Source organism: Kogia breviceps, chromosome 8 (assembly GCF_026419965.1).
Source record: "Kogia breviceps isolate mKogBre1 chromosome 8, mKogBre1 haplotype 1, whole genome shotgun sequence".
NCBI classification, from domain to species: Eukaryota; Metazoa; Chordata; class Mammalia; order Artiodactyla; family Physeteridae; genus Kogia; species Kogia breviceps.
This window is the reverse complement of record NC_081317.1, coordinates 88,255,513-88,270,075: the sequence shown is the minus strand read 5'-3', so window position 1 is coordinate 88,270,075 and position 14,563 is coordinate 88,255,513. Positions and strand designations below refer to the sequence as shown.

The window sequence follows — 14,563 nt, the reverse complement described above, 5'->3', positions numbered from 1 at the left end:
AAACCAAATTAAGAGGCATTCTCAAAACTGGTTGGGACTCTTCAAAAAATGTTAGTGCCTCAAAAGACAAAAAGAATTTTTTAAAAAAGTATGGGAATTTTGTTAGGTTATAGGAGACTACAGAAACAGGGAAATCACAAGTAATGTACCATAATCCTTAATTGGATCCTGCATCAAAAAGGAAAATATATCTATAAAGAACATTATTGGGACAACTGGAAAAATTTAAATATGGTCTATATGTTAAATAATATCATTGTATTGTCAAATTTCTTGAGTGTGATCATAATATTAAGGTTATATAAGAGAAAGTCCTCTTTCTTAGGAGTTACATGCTGAAATACTTCCTGGTAAAGTAACATGGTATCTGCAACTTACTTTCAAATGGTTCAGAAAAAAAAAAAATGTATGTGTGGGACTTCCCTGGAGGCCCAGTGGTTAGGACTCTGTGCTTTCACTGCCGAGGGCCCAGGTTCAAGCCCTGGTTGGGGAACTAAGATCCCACAAGCTATGTGACGCAGCCAAAAAAAGAAAATGTGTGTGTATATAAACATATATTAGACAGAATGAGATAAAGTAAATGTAACAGAATGTTAATACAACTGGCAAATCTAGGCAACATGAATATGTGTGTTCATTGTACTGTTTCTCTAAGTTTTAAGTCTGATTTTTTTTTAAAGGTGGGGGAAGAGTAGGGAGCATATATTTATGTATTTGCTTTTATACTCATAAATATATGATGATGGTCTACGGAAGGGTAATAAGAAACAAGGGTGGTAAGAGAACTAGGAGACAGGAAGGTGATGCAGTAGAGGAGGACAACAGGTGTGGGTGGGAAATTCTTTGCTGTATAGTACGTAGCACATCTTAATATATTTTTACATGTAAATGTTTCATGTATTTAAGAAATTAATAAAAAGGTTTTTTTTTAAGTTCCAGCAAAAGTACTGAATCTGCTATAGTGAGATAATATTGGTTTTCTTCTGAAGTTCCCAGGGAAATATTTAGGTAGGAAGAATTATCCAAGCATGTAACATCTGTGATTTTCTTTTTTTAATCTTGGTGAAAGGTGTAGCAAAATCACTGGGCAGAGAGGTGAGCAGGTATTTTTCAGCCATCCACCCCAAGTGGGCCTGCCCTCACCTGATGATCATAAAGAAAATTCTTACTGATGGATATGCATAAATGTGAACATATGGAAGAGAAAAAAAAAGAATCTACATAAAATGACTTCAGGTTGATCCACCATACTGCTATATTTCCTCTGTCACCTCAGGTTAAGGTACCCAAATCCTTGATGTCAGTTGCATCCTGGGACCTGCATACTAGGAAGAGAAAGTGCTTTGTTCCTAATACCCACCTGAGGGCCCGCCGCTCTGGATAATCGAGGTCATAACTTTGCACAGAGTCATTGCAAGATTCCCGGGAACTTCCCTGAAGCAGCAGCTGCTGTGGCAATCGCACAGGCACAGGGAATTGGTGCACAGAAGCATTGGGCTGGGAAGTCGTATGGTAAAGAGGTGGGATGCTATTGCTGGCCTCACTGCGATAGTCACTATCTCGGTCATCAACGGCACTATCAGGATCTTCAAAAGCTGTGGAATAAGTAAAATCAGTCAAAGCACCCCAGCTTTATTTAGTTTTTCAGAATTTTTTTCTGCTTCTAACTTAGGTAGCCACAAGCCTGGACCTTGAGAACAAGAGCAAGCTGAGCTGTACATGAGCCCAGTGACCTCAAGTCATGCAAAAAACTGTCTCAATATCCACAAGTCTCTCTCCTTATCAAATGAGATAAGACACTTGGTTTAATTTTAGTGCTGATTCTTAGAGGAGTTCCAAGTTGCATTTTCCCAATGCAGAATTCTCTGGAATTCTGCTTCTCTAAGCTATCATAACCCTAGTAAAAATCTGCTTTTAAATGTCTTAAATAGATTCTGGCCCTGTACTATTATCAAAATGGGGCAAAAGGGGAAGAAACAGTTTTTCTATCTCTTAGAAAAGAGAAATTTTTGTTTAAAGTTAGCGTGGTGTTTTCAGACTTTAAAAACACATGGTTGAATCAAATAAGCAGGTCCACCATCGGAAGCTGATCCAAGAAATCAGAAAGGTCAAAGTCAAGTAAAAGTTCTAGATGCAGCTGAGAACAGCAGCAGTCCTACTGTCTTGCTGCAACATTGGGTTTTTCTAATAATTTCTGTTGAGCACCCACACCCTGGGCTCAGAATTCCCATCCCAAGCCTGGGCTGAAGAAGAGGAAAACATGTGCACTGTCAATGGGGTCTTACTGACAATGCAGCCTAATTTATCTAACAGCAGTGACTACAAATTCATAGAATTATTTCTGCTTTTCAGGCCAGCACCTGACTAGCTACAGTTTTTTCTTGATGTTAGCTAAAATGATCAGTTACAAATCCTGCTCCATGCAAAAGTAAAAATATGCAATACTGTGCTTGGGAAGGGAGTTCAACCTAATAGTGTGTTGTAGTTTATTTTATATAGAAGCCATTTCTGACACCATATCCATATGTGTATAATTAATAAGGCCCCATATGTTCTTTCTTGCCAAGTTTCTATTAGGCTCACAGTAAGGAAAAGGAACATTCACCATCCAAAATGGAGATACTTTTAGTAGATGATGGACTCCTCATATTAGGAATTAAAAAAAAAATCTTGGTAGCAATGTGGACAGTGGAAGCCTCCTAATGACCATAAATTAGGCTTTTATAAGTAGGAGATAAGAACATATATTGACACAGTGGAAATAGAAAAGAGTTAATGAACCAGAGAAAAAAATCCAGACAGAAATGATAAAACCTGGGGACAAACAGAAGGTAATAGGGAAATGACCCCTTGGCTTCTACATCAGACAACTTGGTAGATAATCCCACTAAAAGAGACAGGGAATACACAACATGTGGGTTCCAGACAACACTTGGGGTTACAGCTGGGAGTAGGGGTAAGAAGATCTTACAAGCTTTTCCCACTTGAGTTAAGGCAACATGTGAACATGAGAAAAGAAGAGGAGATCAGAACTCCAGGGGAAAAAAATTAGTATGAGAAAGAGAAAGAGGCTAAGCTTCAAATGGTCAGGAACAATACAAATCAAACATAGGGGATGCAAAGCATTCTGATTACAAAGCACTCTGATCACACATTAGGAAAGAGAGACTTTGGAGGTACTGATTTTACACCTTGATGCATTTGCTGTTCTGAAGACTGGAAAGGATCAAGGGACAAAAACCAGTATGCCATTCAGACTTAATTCTTTCTGAACTCACGGAAGGAGTAAATGTGAAGAAGTCAGCGCTGGATTATTCATGCATACAGATGAGGGGGCAGAGGCAACAAAAGAGACAAAGCCAAAAGTCTATTTAAACTCTGGTAGGAGAATATGCTATTAGTTTATAATCCAGAGAACCAAGATTTAGTCTCCAAAGAAGCAGCAGTGATAGACAATCCTATTGCTTATGAGTCCAGGAGAGGGGAGCTCAGCCAGAGGTAGGAGCCCAGGATCCAGAGCCAGAAACTACCTGGATAGACCCTTAGTTTCTCACTGCATCTGACCTACTACTCCTTAATAATGTTCTGCTTTAGTCTGTTAAGCTAAAGGGAGGAATATTCCAAAACATTCCTAAAGGCTGACACACTTCCATACTGAAAGAATAAAGGGCAAATACTAAGAAATAAAGTGTCGGTACTTCCCTGGTGGTGCAGTGGTTGAGAATATGTCTGCTAATGCACGGGACATGGGTTTGAGCCCTGGTCCGGGAAGGTCCCACAAGCCTCGGAGCAACTAAGCCCGTGCACCACAACTACTGAGCCTGCACTCTAGAGCCCGCGAGCCACAACTACTGAGTCTGTGTGCCACAACTGCTGAAGCCTGCACACCTAGAGCCCGTGCTCCACAACAAGAGAAGCCACCGCAATGAGGGCTGCGCATTGCAGCGAAGAAGCCCCCGCTTGCCGCAGCTAGAGAAAGCCCACGTGCAGCAATGAAGACCCAACGCAACCAAAAATAAATAAATAAAAATAAATAAATTTATTTTCAAAAAAAGAAACAAAGTGTCTGTGGAAAGAAGAGGCCAGGAGTAGAAGAAAAGAGAGTATGAAAAGTAGGAGGGGACAGGAAAAAGGAAATACAAGAAAGTGAGGTGAGACAAAGGACAGGAGCAGAAAAAGTGTAGGTCAAGGGCAACAGCCAGCTTTTCTCCCCCATACCATCTCTAGTTTCCTTATAAAGTAAATCTCCTAGCACCACCAAAGCTGATTAGAAACTAAAGAGGCAAATTAAGGAAAAGCCTTGAATGAAAGAATTGTACTTTCAGTGTAGCAGCGACAATCTCTTACTGGCTCTATACTCTACCCCACAGTAGTATTTCACCTAGAACAGAAAACTGGCTTCACTGAGAAAGAGAGACTGAGAACAGGTTTGGTTACTCAGCTTAAGGCGGACTTGTGAGTTAGTTTGAGGGCAAAATTTGAAAAGTCCCTTGAAATTAAAAGGCTGGGAAATTTTACTCATTCAAATATTTATTGAGTGCCTACCAGTGAAGGCTAAACAACACAGAAGACTCAGCGTATAAAGTCAGTCTAACAGGAGAGAGAAAATATGGATACAAATACAAGGACGTATCTGTCATGAGAATAGTACTAACCAAATGTCGTCAATGAGTTGACGGTTAGGTGATTTCCTGTTAGGGTGAACAGGGAAATCATTATGGAAGATATGACTCTGAAAGACTGGAGGGTTTTCAATAGGTGAAGATGGGGGGTGGGGGAATACCTTCTATAATCTGGACAAAAGCAATGGCATGAGTAAAGGCCTGATGGTGGAAAGGCTATATATATTTTGGCAAAACATTTTGTAGCTCATTTAGCAGGTACATAAAAGGACATGGAAGGGAATGAGAGAAAATAAACCTGGAAGAGTAGGATGGGGAAAGTAATTTAATCTGGGGCAAACATGGGCCCCAGGCAGAAAGCAGGCACTCAAACAAAACAGAATGAAATACTGAACAACAATGCTCTCTAGTATGTGGTGCTCCTGGATTAAGTCCCCATCTTTAAATCCAGAATACAGGGAGAATTTTATCAGAGAAGGAAAGAGAATTCAAACCTTTTTTTTTTTTCATGGCTTACTATTTTCTATTTGAAAAACTTAAGCTATCTGAGCTCTCTTAGGCTGCCTTTGAGTAGTTTTCTGGTGTAAATACCCAGGGTTCAGATGATAGAAAGTACATACCCCATGAGAAATTCTAGTGACAGGACAAAATTTGGCCTCTTTTACCATCTATCGGATACCTAATCATTGGGACTCAATCAACCCACGCACCTCCCCTGTCAGATACATAACACAACCAGTAATGTCAGCCTAGGGCTGTGAATCTTGTTGGAAAGAACTAGATGCCCACTCTCTAAGCTCAAAGTTGAACAAAGTTGGGCTTCAGCCTAGCTGGACTGCTCCAAGGAAAGTCAAAACATATCCTCAGCCTCTTGTTCACATCACAAAACCAATGACCTCTCCTAGAATGAACCTTCTCCTTCTAGTCACTGCACTCCTTAGCTAAGAGACCAAGGGAGAGAGTTTCCTCCAAAAGGTGGCTGATGGTACTACTTGTCTCTGGGGAAGAAAAATCAGGATATCTTGTCAGGATTATAACTGAAACTTTGGTTTGAAATGAAATTTCTCTCTCTCTCTCAGCCTGAAAGGATATAACTTTCCACTGCAGATAACTGTCTCCTGAGATTCAAGTAGGGGAAGAGGAGGGAATGGAATTATATATGCTTATATGCATGAATATCCAGCTTCATAGTCAGAGGGAGTATGTTAAAGGGTATGATCAAGAAAATTATAAGGTATTCAAATTCTTACGTACTCTGTTGGTCTCCCCAGACCAAATAGGTACAGTGACCTAAGAAAACCGCAAGTGGTAGCAAAGAAGAAGAGTGATAGAGACAATTTTAGGACAAATTCAAAGAACATTTTCCATCCCACCAATTATTATATACCAAGCCTACCCTACTTGTATTCCATTTATTTTTCATAACATGTAGAGGGCATCTGCCTTCTACGAAGCATAAGACAAATCTACAAAGTACTCTTGCTCTCTGCAATTCACTATATAGAGAACAACAAAAAACTACTGCTTCCGGGGACTTCCCTGGCAGTCCAGTGGTTAAGACTCTGCACTTCCAATGCACAGGGCACGGGTTCGATCCCTGGTTGGGGAACTAAGATCCCACATGGTGCACAGCACAGCCAAAAAATTTAAAAATACATTTTAAAAAAAGTCATACTGCTTCCATACTCTTTTAAACCTCCTTCTGTCTGAGGTCTCTCTTAGAACAACATCACTGAGGAGCTAATATACCGTTCCATATTCAAAATGAGAAAAATTTAATCAGCTTCTAAGAAACCTTTCCTTATCTCTATGTTCACCAAACCTGAATCTACTACAGTATATCTATGAGAAGCTCAGACCAGGTTACAGTTGGAAAGTGAGTGATTCCCTTACCCAAGAGCGATGACATCCAATTTTGCTGCTCTCTATTGAAAGTTAACAGGCCAAAGAATGGGGCTTCCCTGGTGGCGCAGTGGTTAAGAGTCCGCCTGCTGATGCAGGGGACATGGGTTCGTGCCCCGGTCCGGGAAGATCCCACATGCCGCGGAGCAGCTGGGCCCGTGAGCCATGGCCACTGAGCCTGCGAGTCCGGAGCCTGTGCTCCACAGCGGGAGAGGCCACAACAGTGAGAGGCCCGCATACCGCAAAAAAAAAAAAAGAAAAAGGCCAAAGAATGGGCTTCCTTGGTGGCGCAGTGGTTAAGAATCTGCTTGCTAATGCAGGGGACCACAACTACTGAGCCTGCGCTCTAGAGCCCACGAGCCACAACTACTGAAGCCCGAGCACCTAGAGGCCGTGCTCCGCAACAAGAGAAGCCACTGCAATGAGAAGCCCATGCACCACAACTAAGAGTAGCCCCTGCTCTCTGCAACCAGAGAAAGCTTGCGCACGGCAACGAAGACCCAATGCAGCCAAAAATTAATTAATTAATTTTTTTTAAAGAATCAAAAAATTAAATTAAATTTAAAAAATTTTTTTAAAGTCAAAGAATGGTATTAATCTCTAGTCTTCCAATATGTAATAAAACACTGTAGCGGGGACTTCCCTGGTGGCGCAGTGGTTAAGAATCTGCCTGCCAATGCAGGGGATACGGGTTCAAGCCCTGGTCCAGGAAGATCCCACATGCCATGGAGCAACTAAGCCCGTGCACCCCAACTACTGAGCTTGTGCTCTAGAGCCTGCAAGCCACAACTACTGAGTCCACGTGCCACAACTACTGAAGCTCACATACCTAGAGCCTGTGCTCTGCAACAAGAGAAGCCACCACAATGAGAAGCCCACACACCATAACAAAGAATAGCCCCTGCTCAATGCAACTAGAGAAAGCCCACAGGCAGCAAAGAAGACACAATGCAGCCAGAAAAAAAAAAAAAAAAAAAACCACTGTAGCCTGTTGGGCGCTCAGAGATAGCCACTTTTTTCTGAATTGCCCATAAATTTTTAAATAAAATCCATTAAAACACAGAAGCTTTGACAGAAGAAAACAGAAAACAATTCCTACTCATTTTCCAAGATTAAAAAATTCAATATTAATTAAATTTAAATCCTATCCCACAGCCGAACTGAATTTGAGACAACTAATGTGACAAGGAAATCACTAAAAATGGGCCTTTATCCCAAGAAACAAGGAATAATGTGGCTTCACAGTTAAGAATATGGATACAGAAATCAAAGCTAATTTCTTCTGGCTCTGCCATGTACTAGCTATAATATCTTGAAAAAAGGTTATTACAGATGTTTCCTCATCTGTAATTTGAGAATGATAATAATATGAGTCTCATTGGTTTCTGTAAGGATTACAAGAGAAAATCCATGTAAAGTACTTAGCACAGGTCCCCAGAAAATAGTAAGCAATTTGCATTTCTTGTTGTTTTGTCATGTTGCCAGATTTTTGCTTGCCTTATAGGTTCCTAACAAATAGGTAGCAGGAAGATCAGCACACTCCAACAGTTGTAATGTCAGCTGAGGGATCAACAACATCTGGGTTAAAAAGTCCTCAGAGTTCTGAGGGTGCAGCTACCTTAATTAAATGTTTGCCATAAGACGCGAAATTCTGGAAGCAGTGAATAATGCCAGCACAGGCTGGTTTCACTACCTGAGTTTACTCCCAATCCTGGGGAAATGGGATTACAAATCAGTCACAGGCTGTTTAACTACACAGGGAGAGTTTTCTTCCTATGTACTTACCTTTTTCCTACCACCTATGTCTCTTTCTTCTCATGTTAGTTTAGTGTGCAATTTTTAAATTTTTAATAATTTATTTAACTTTCTAACCATGGAGTGGAGGATAAAAATTCTCCTAGGCTATAGTGCAGTTGCCATAGCAACCATGAGAGGGTAATTACCTTGTTTCTTTTTAAAAGAAAACTGAAAAATAATCACATAGAACTTCAAAATACACCTATCAAGCTAGATGGCTTCAGGCAGGTGACAATGCCACCTCTCACTGAAACTCTGGGCCCAAAGAGTGCTCTCTTTGCATTACACATCCTCATTCTTGAACGCCCAACAGCACTGCATAGCAGTTTCTTGTACACAGTAGGTGTTCAATAAATATCCCTTGTATGAATAAATTAAATGAATAATCTGATCCCATCTACTGGGTCCATCCCTAAACCATGAAAATAACAACAGTTATGCTCTCTGACTAACTAGTTCCCTATTCTCACTTCAGCCTGTTACCACTGTAAGAGAAATAACACCAGTTTAATTAAGCCAAGTTTCCTTCCTCACCCCAAAAAAGCACTAAAACATCTCACTAGTCAGTAGAACAATTATTGTGGATAGTTAGGTGTTTCTAGGCATAAGAACCAAGAAAAGGAGGGCAGAAATGTTCCAGGAAAAGAAATTAAACATTCAAAGGCCCATTCAGTGAACTGAAGATAGTTCCAGCATATCTGAATGAGAAGCTGCAGGGTTATGGAAGAACCTGATCAAAGTGAGTCTTAAGTATATGTATGTTTAGAAATTTAGTAATGTTAGGAGTTTGTAATTATCTGGAGGATAATACAGAGCTATCACAGCTTTTAAGCAGGGGAGAGGCAGGATCAGATTTGTCATTTTAGAAAGAGAATGGTGGTACAGTGTGGTCACTGGTTGGTACAGTAGGTAGACTGAAGACGTGTCAGGGAGGCTAGTAAGAGGCTATTGCACTGACCTAATGATGGCTTGAACTAGGGAAGTAGCAGAGGGAGCAGAGAAAAGTAGATACATTCATAAGATACCCTGGAGGTAAAGTCAATAGGGTTTGATAAGTAACTGAATGTGGAAAGTGAGGAAAATAAAGCCTAGATAATATTGCCCAGGTTTTTAGCTTGAGCTACTGGGTGGATATGACATCATTCATTAAAAGAAATACAAAAGAGGGGAAGGTTGAAAGAGGTGATGATGAATTTAATGTTAGATGTATTTATCGGCTTTGTGGTATCTATGAGACATCTCAAATGACTATGTCTGCTAGACAGCTGGATATATGAGTAAAGAGATGTGGAGCAGAAGACTTGGATGTTTTCAGAACACAAGCCCCCATGAGGACAGGAATTTTTCTTCTTTGTTCCTTGATATATCCTTAGTGCCTAAACAGTGCCTGGTACAAAGCAGAATCTCAACAAATATTTGTAACTGAATAGATAAAAATTAAATAAAAACAATGAGGTAGAGAGTATAGGATAAGAAAAAGACTGTATATAGGAGAAGGAGGAAGCTATAGAACAGCCACATTTAAAAAGCAGACAGGGCTTCCCTGGTGGCGCAGTGGTTGAGAATCCGCCTGCCAGTACAGGGGACGCGGGTTCGTGCCCTGGTCCGGGAAGATCCCACATGCCGCGGAGCGGCTGGGCCCCTAAGCCATGGCCGCTGAGCCTGCGCGTCCGGAGCCTGTGCTCCGCAATGGGAGAGGCCACAACAGTGAGAGGCCCGTGTACCACAAAAAAAAAAAAAAAAAAAAAAGGAAGAGTCCACAAAGGAGCTTTCGAAAAAGCTGGAGAGGAAGAAAACCATGGCATTGTGGTCCCTGAAGTCAGGAAAACAAGGTTTCAAGGAAGGAGTGAATGGTTAACAAGTAGCAGTGCTACAGACCAGTCAAAATAGAACTGAGAAAGTCCTACTGAATTTAGAAACAAAAAAGTTACTCATCATTTTTATGATAAATTTTAATGAATGAAAGCTAGAGCATAGTCTGTTCAGAAGCAAATGGAAGCACACGCAGTGGAAAAAGGAGACATCAAGACATTCTACAATTCATGCAGTAAAACGTTCAACATAAGCAAGGTGGAGGGTATTGCTTATCACGGGACATCAAAAAGGTAGTAAGCAGAGAAAAGACACTGGCCAAACGAGCTGCAGAAAAATCTCCAAATACATTAACAGCGTATTAGAAAACCGTAACATTCTCAAACTGGGCAGTCACACATATCAAATGAGTGTCAAACTGACAATTTTAATGAACAGACTAATGTTTCCCACCTCCCTGGAGCTTCAAACCTCTTCAAGCTCACATACTTAATAAATGAATAACCAATTACCCTCTAGCTCAGTGTCACCTGATGCTAAGAGAAAGGCTGTCTAGAAAACTAGAGCCTCTACTGGCAATAAAATCTATAATAAGAAGCCATAAGATGACCATGCTTTTATGGGAATAACAGTCACTTACCTATATATCTATATATCTATCTATATATTTATATAAAGATATATAGATATACAACATATACTATGCCCAGATTAGGTACTTAAATGTTATAATCAAATAAAAATTTGATACATTAACCTGACCTTTTTAACATGCATAATTGAGTAACGTAGTAATTGAACAGAAATGGTGATGAGTTGATGTAATGACTGCAATTAGCCACATCAAATTCTTTCTGGAAAATGGCAGGTTAGAATAAATAAATAAGTGAGTCAGAAGACTACAATTAACATTATTTTTAACAGACAAACCATATTGTTATAGTCTCTCTTTTCTTTGTTAGTTTGCCAGCATCTATAATTAGCATCAGTATCAACTGCTCCCACCAATACCACATGTACAATGTATAACTCATCACTCACTCTTACTGACAGAAGTCGTAGACCCACTGCACTGCCCTACTACTAAAATAAGACTCCCTACACTCTAAGGAGGCCGTAACTAGTATATTTTCCTGTCTGAGAGTCCGAGTCCTGGACAAGACATACCACAAGATGTGGATTAATACTTTACTTGCACTACCCAGGAAAGAGTAGTTCCAGCCAGGAAGAAGTTCCTTGGCCAGGAGTCAGAGAGTGGAGTGGATTACCTTTTGAATTCTCCTTTCATACTTTTCATTTATCCTACTATGAATATCTTTCTGTTCAATTGGTACATTCTGATTAGCTTCTTCAAAAGTCATTTCTAAACTCATCTCTCTGGAAAGCCTTCCTGAACAAACTACATGCCATTCTTAACCATTTGCTTCTTTGCCTCCTTAACACTTTCCTATTTCCAAGGTATTACTACTGAAAACAAACTGAAAGGAATTGCCCAAAATTTTAAAATATAAGCAGAAACACAAGTTGATAAACCAGAGACGGAAATTTGAACAGGACACCAAACAAAGAGGGGGGCCCAGTTATCAAGAGCCAAAATAGGAAGCCAGGAAATAAAAGGCCCAAGACGGTAGAGGAAGAAAAGACAGGATAAGCAGGCAAGCAGGAAGGAGATTCTGAGTGAATCATGGCACAGGAACAGTTGCTTGTGGCTCTCTGCAACAAGATTAGTAGGAAGGCTGGCTATAACTAAAGGCCAGGGAGGAGAAAGCACTCTCGTACTTTGCTAGTGGGGGTGAAAATAGTACAGCTTCTAGAGAGGACAATTTTGTAGTATCTTCCAAAATGTTAAATGCATTGTTAAATGTAAAATGCTTTGACCCAGTAATCTCACTACTAGCTATTCATCCAATATGTATACATGTATGAAATCATATATGTGAAATGATATCAACTGCAAGTATTGTACCAGCATATATTGGAAGCAACGTAAATGTCTGTTAATAGCAATTCCAATCCTAAGTATATACCCAACAGAATTGAAAACAGGCATTCAAACAAATACTTGCACATAATTGTTCACAGCAGCACTATTCACAATATCCAAAAGTTGGGGTAAAAAACAAATGTCCATCAACTATGAATGGACAAACAAAAGGAGGTATATCCATACAATGGAATACTCAGTCATTAAAGGAATAAAGAACTGATATGTGCTACAATTTGGAAGAATATTAAAAACATGCTAACTGAAGAAGCCAGTCACAAAAGGTCACGTACTTATGATTCCATTTACATAAAATATCCAGAATAGGTAAATCCATAGAGACAGAAAGTAGATTAGTGATTGCCCAGGACATGGCATTAAGCAGGAACCAGGAGTGACTGCTTAAAGCCCACAGGGCTCCTTTAGGGGTGATGAAAACGTTTTGGATTTACATAGAGGTGAGAGCCCCACGGCGTTGAGAATGTACTAAATGTCACTGAATTATACACTTTAAAATGGTTAATATTATGTGAATGAATTTCATCTTGATTTCTAAAATGTCCATGTTAATAGAGACTGGATCCCTACATGTAGTATATATCATATATTGTTAAGTGAAAAAAAGCAAGGCATGTAACACGGTGCAAAGCATACTACCATTTGTGAGGGTGGTAAGTATATGTATATACTTACATATATATACAGTAAATGGCAATAGTGGTTGCTATCCGGAATGGCTAAAGGATAGGGCAGTGAAAAAAAAACTGTGCCTCATAGCATGCACTGTATCTTTTGATATAAAAATGAACCTTATGCATGTGGTTCTTTGGGAAAAAAAATAATAAAGTGGGGCAGGAGGAATTAGCCCTAGGTTTGAGGTAATCAAGAATCAGTTCTCTAGGGAACACCAGAATGATTAGGATGCTTTAACAAGAACCAGAATAGGAGACTCAGATAAAAGTGGTAAATAGTGGAAGAAAAATGGCAAAGAATGAATATGAGCTAGACCTTTGTCTTCTGGGATCTGAGAAATGAGAAGGGGTAAAGAGGTAAGTGATGAGGTGGGAGAATCTGCAGGATAAGAGGCCAGCTGGCAATGCAATCCTACTTTCCTTCAGGGCATGTAGTGCTTGGTAAATAAGCGAAAGTAATCAGTGACATAAAGCTTGCTCTTCTGCTTCCACTGTTCACAGAAATAGGTCTTTAGTCATAGCCACAAAAATTTTAAGTGGCACAAAACTTTCAGTCCTACAGCAGATTTAAAAGGAGAGAGGATGCTATGTGACAAGGACACTAGGTATCTGAAATAAAAGAAAAGTCTCCCAAAAGAGTGAATCTGCCAAACTGGGCCAGCCGTGAATATCTTCACTCTTTGAAGAAAACTGTGTACAGCAGAGGGACTTAGTTCCTTCTGCAGATTTTTGGATTCACAAGTACAAGTACAACTTTGACATCACTCTACTCCCTCCAAGCCAATATGCTCAGCATATAATTTGGCATTTTAAAAATCCTTTCCCCATACTTTTCATTTATCCTACTACGAACAAGCTTTCCTTTCAATCAGTACATCTCAATTAGCTCCTTAAAAGTCATCTCTAAACTCATCTCCTTGGAAAGCCTTTTTGAACAAATTTATGCCATTCTTTACTATTTGCTTATTCCGTGCCACCTCAGCACTATATATACTCTCTCTTTCCAGGTTATTACTATGCACTCACTGAAGGTCATTAGTTAAATAACATTCAAGGTGCTGCATTTGCGTATTTGTCCTCTTCTCACCTGTGTCTAGTTTATGAGCCAGGTCTCCAGATTTTTTGCATCCTCCCATTAATTCTTCCTTGGACCCCACAAATATACTCTCTGGTCTATGTATCTACTCAGTAAGAACAAGAATACTCCAAGAAAACAGAGAAACCTTTAGGAAGGAAGAAACAAAAAGATGTGATGGATAAACTTGTACTTAGGAGCTTTGGACTTCTTTTCTGTAAAGCTTGTCTGGAGTCTCAAAGCTTCATAAGAGAAATTAAGGAAAATACGACAATTCTCTTTCTGTCTGGCATCTGCTAAAAAGTCTTCATTTCTACTAAGGATAAACATGAGCACTCTCATGCTTATAAATTACTTTACAACATAGCTGACAAAGCTTTAGCTATTGTCGACCTCACATCTCAGTTACCAGAATATGAGTGTAGCAGCCTTAAATACAGAAGGATCCTAGGAATCTACAGGCTCTGGAGAAAATAAATTTCCAACCCTCCAAAAAAAGAATGCTATCTTCCAGCGAATACTGCAAATTACACTCTTTTTCAATAATAACTGTTTTCCTTTTTTTTCGCCAGAAAGGCCAAATTGTTTTTCCCTAAAATCCAGGTAGGATGAAGTCTCTCAGGCACAAACAACCAGGCTTCATTCCCTGGTATCTAACACATCAGAGAGTAAGACTAAT

At 39.7% G+C, this 14,563-nt stretch overlaps 1 protein-coding gene across 6 annotated transcripts in view; it reads right to left on the bottom strand.

The window, feature by feature from the left end:
- UNC13B (unc-13 homolog B) overlaps window positions 1-14,563 on the bottom strand; it is a 237,901-nt gene that overhangs the window by 112,073 nt on the left and 111,265 nt on the right. For 5 of the 6 annotated variants that reach the window (XM_059071640.2, XM_059071641.2, XM_067039625.1 and 2 more), the window contains one exon: window positions 1,361-1,595. The exons of the other annotated variant lie outside the window; for it this stretch is intronic. In XM_059071640.2, coding sequence (XP_058927623.1) covers window positions 1,361-1,595 — 235 coding nt within the window. The remainder of the gene's footprint in view (window positions 1-1,360; window positions 1,596-14,563) is intronic. 6 annotated transcript variants of the gene reach the window in all.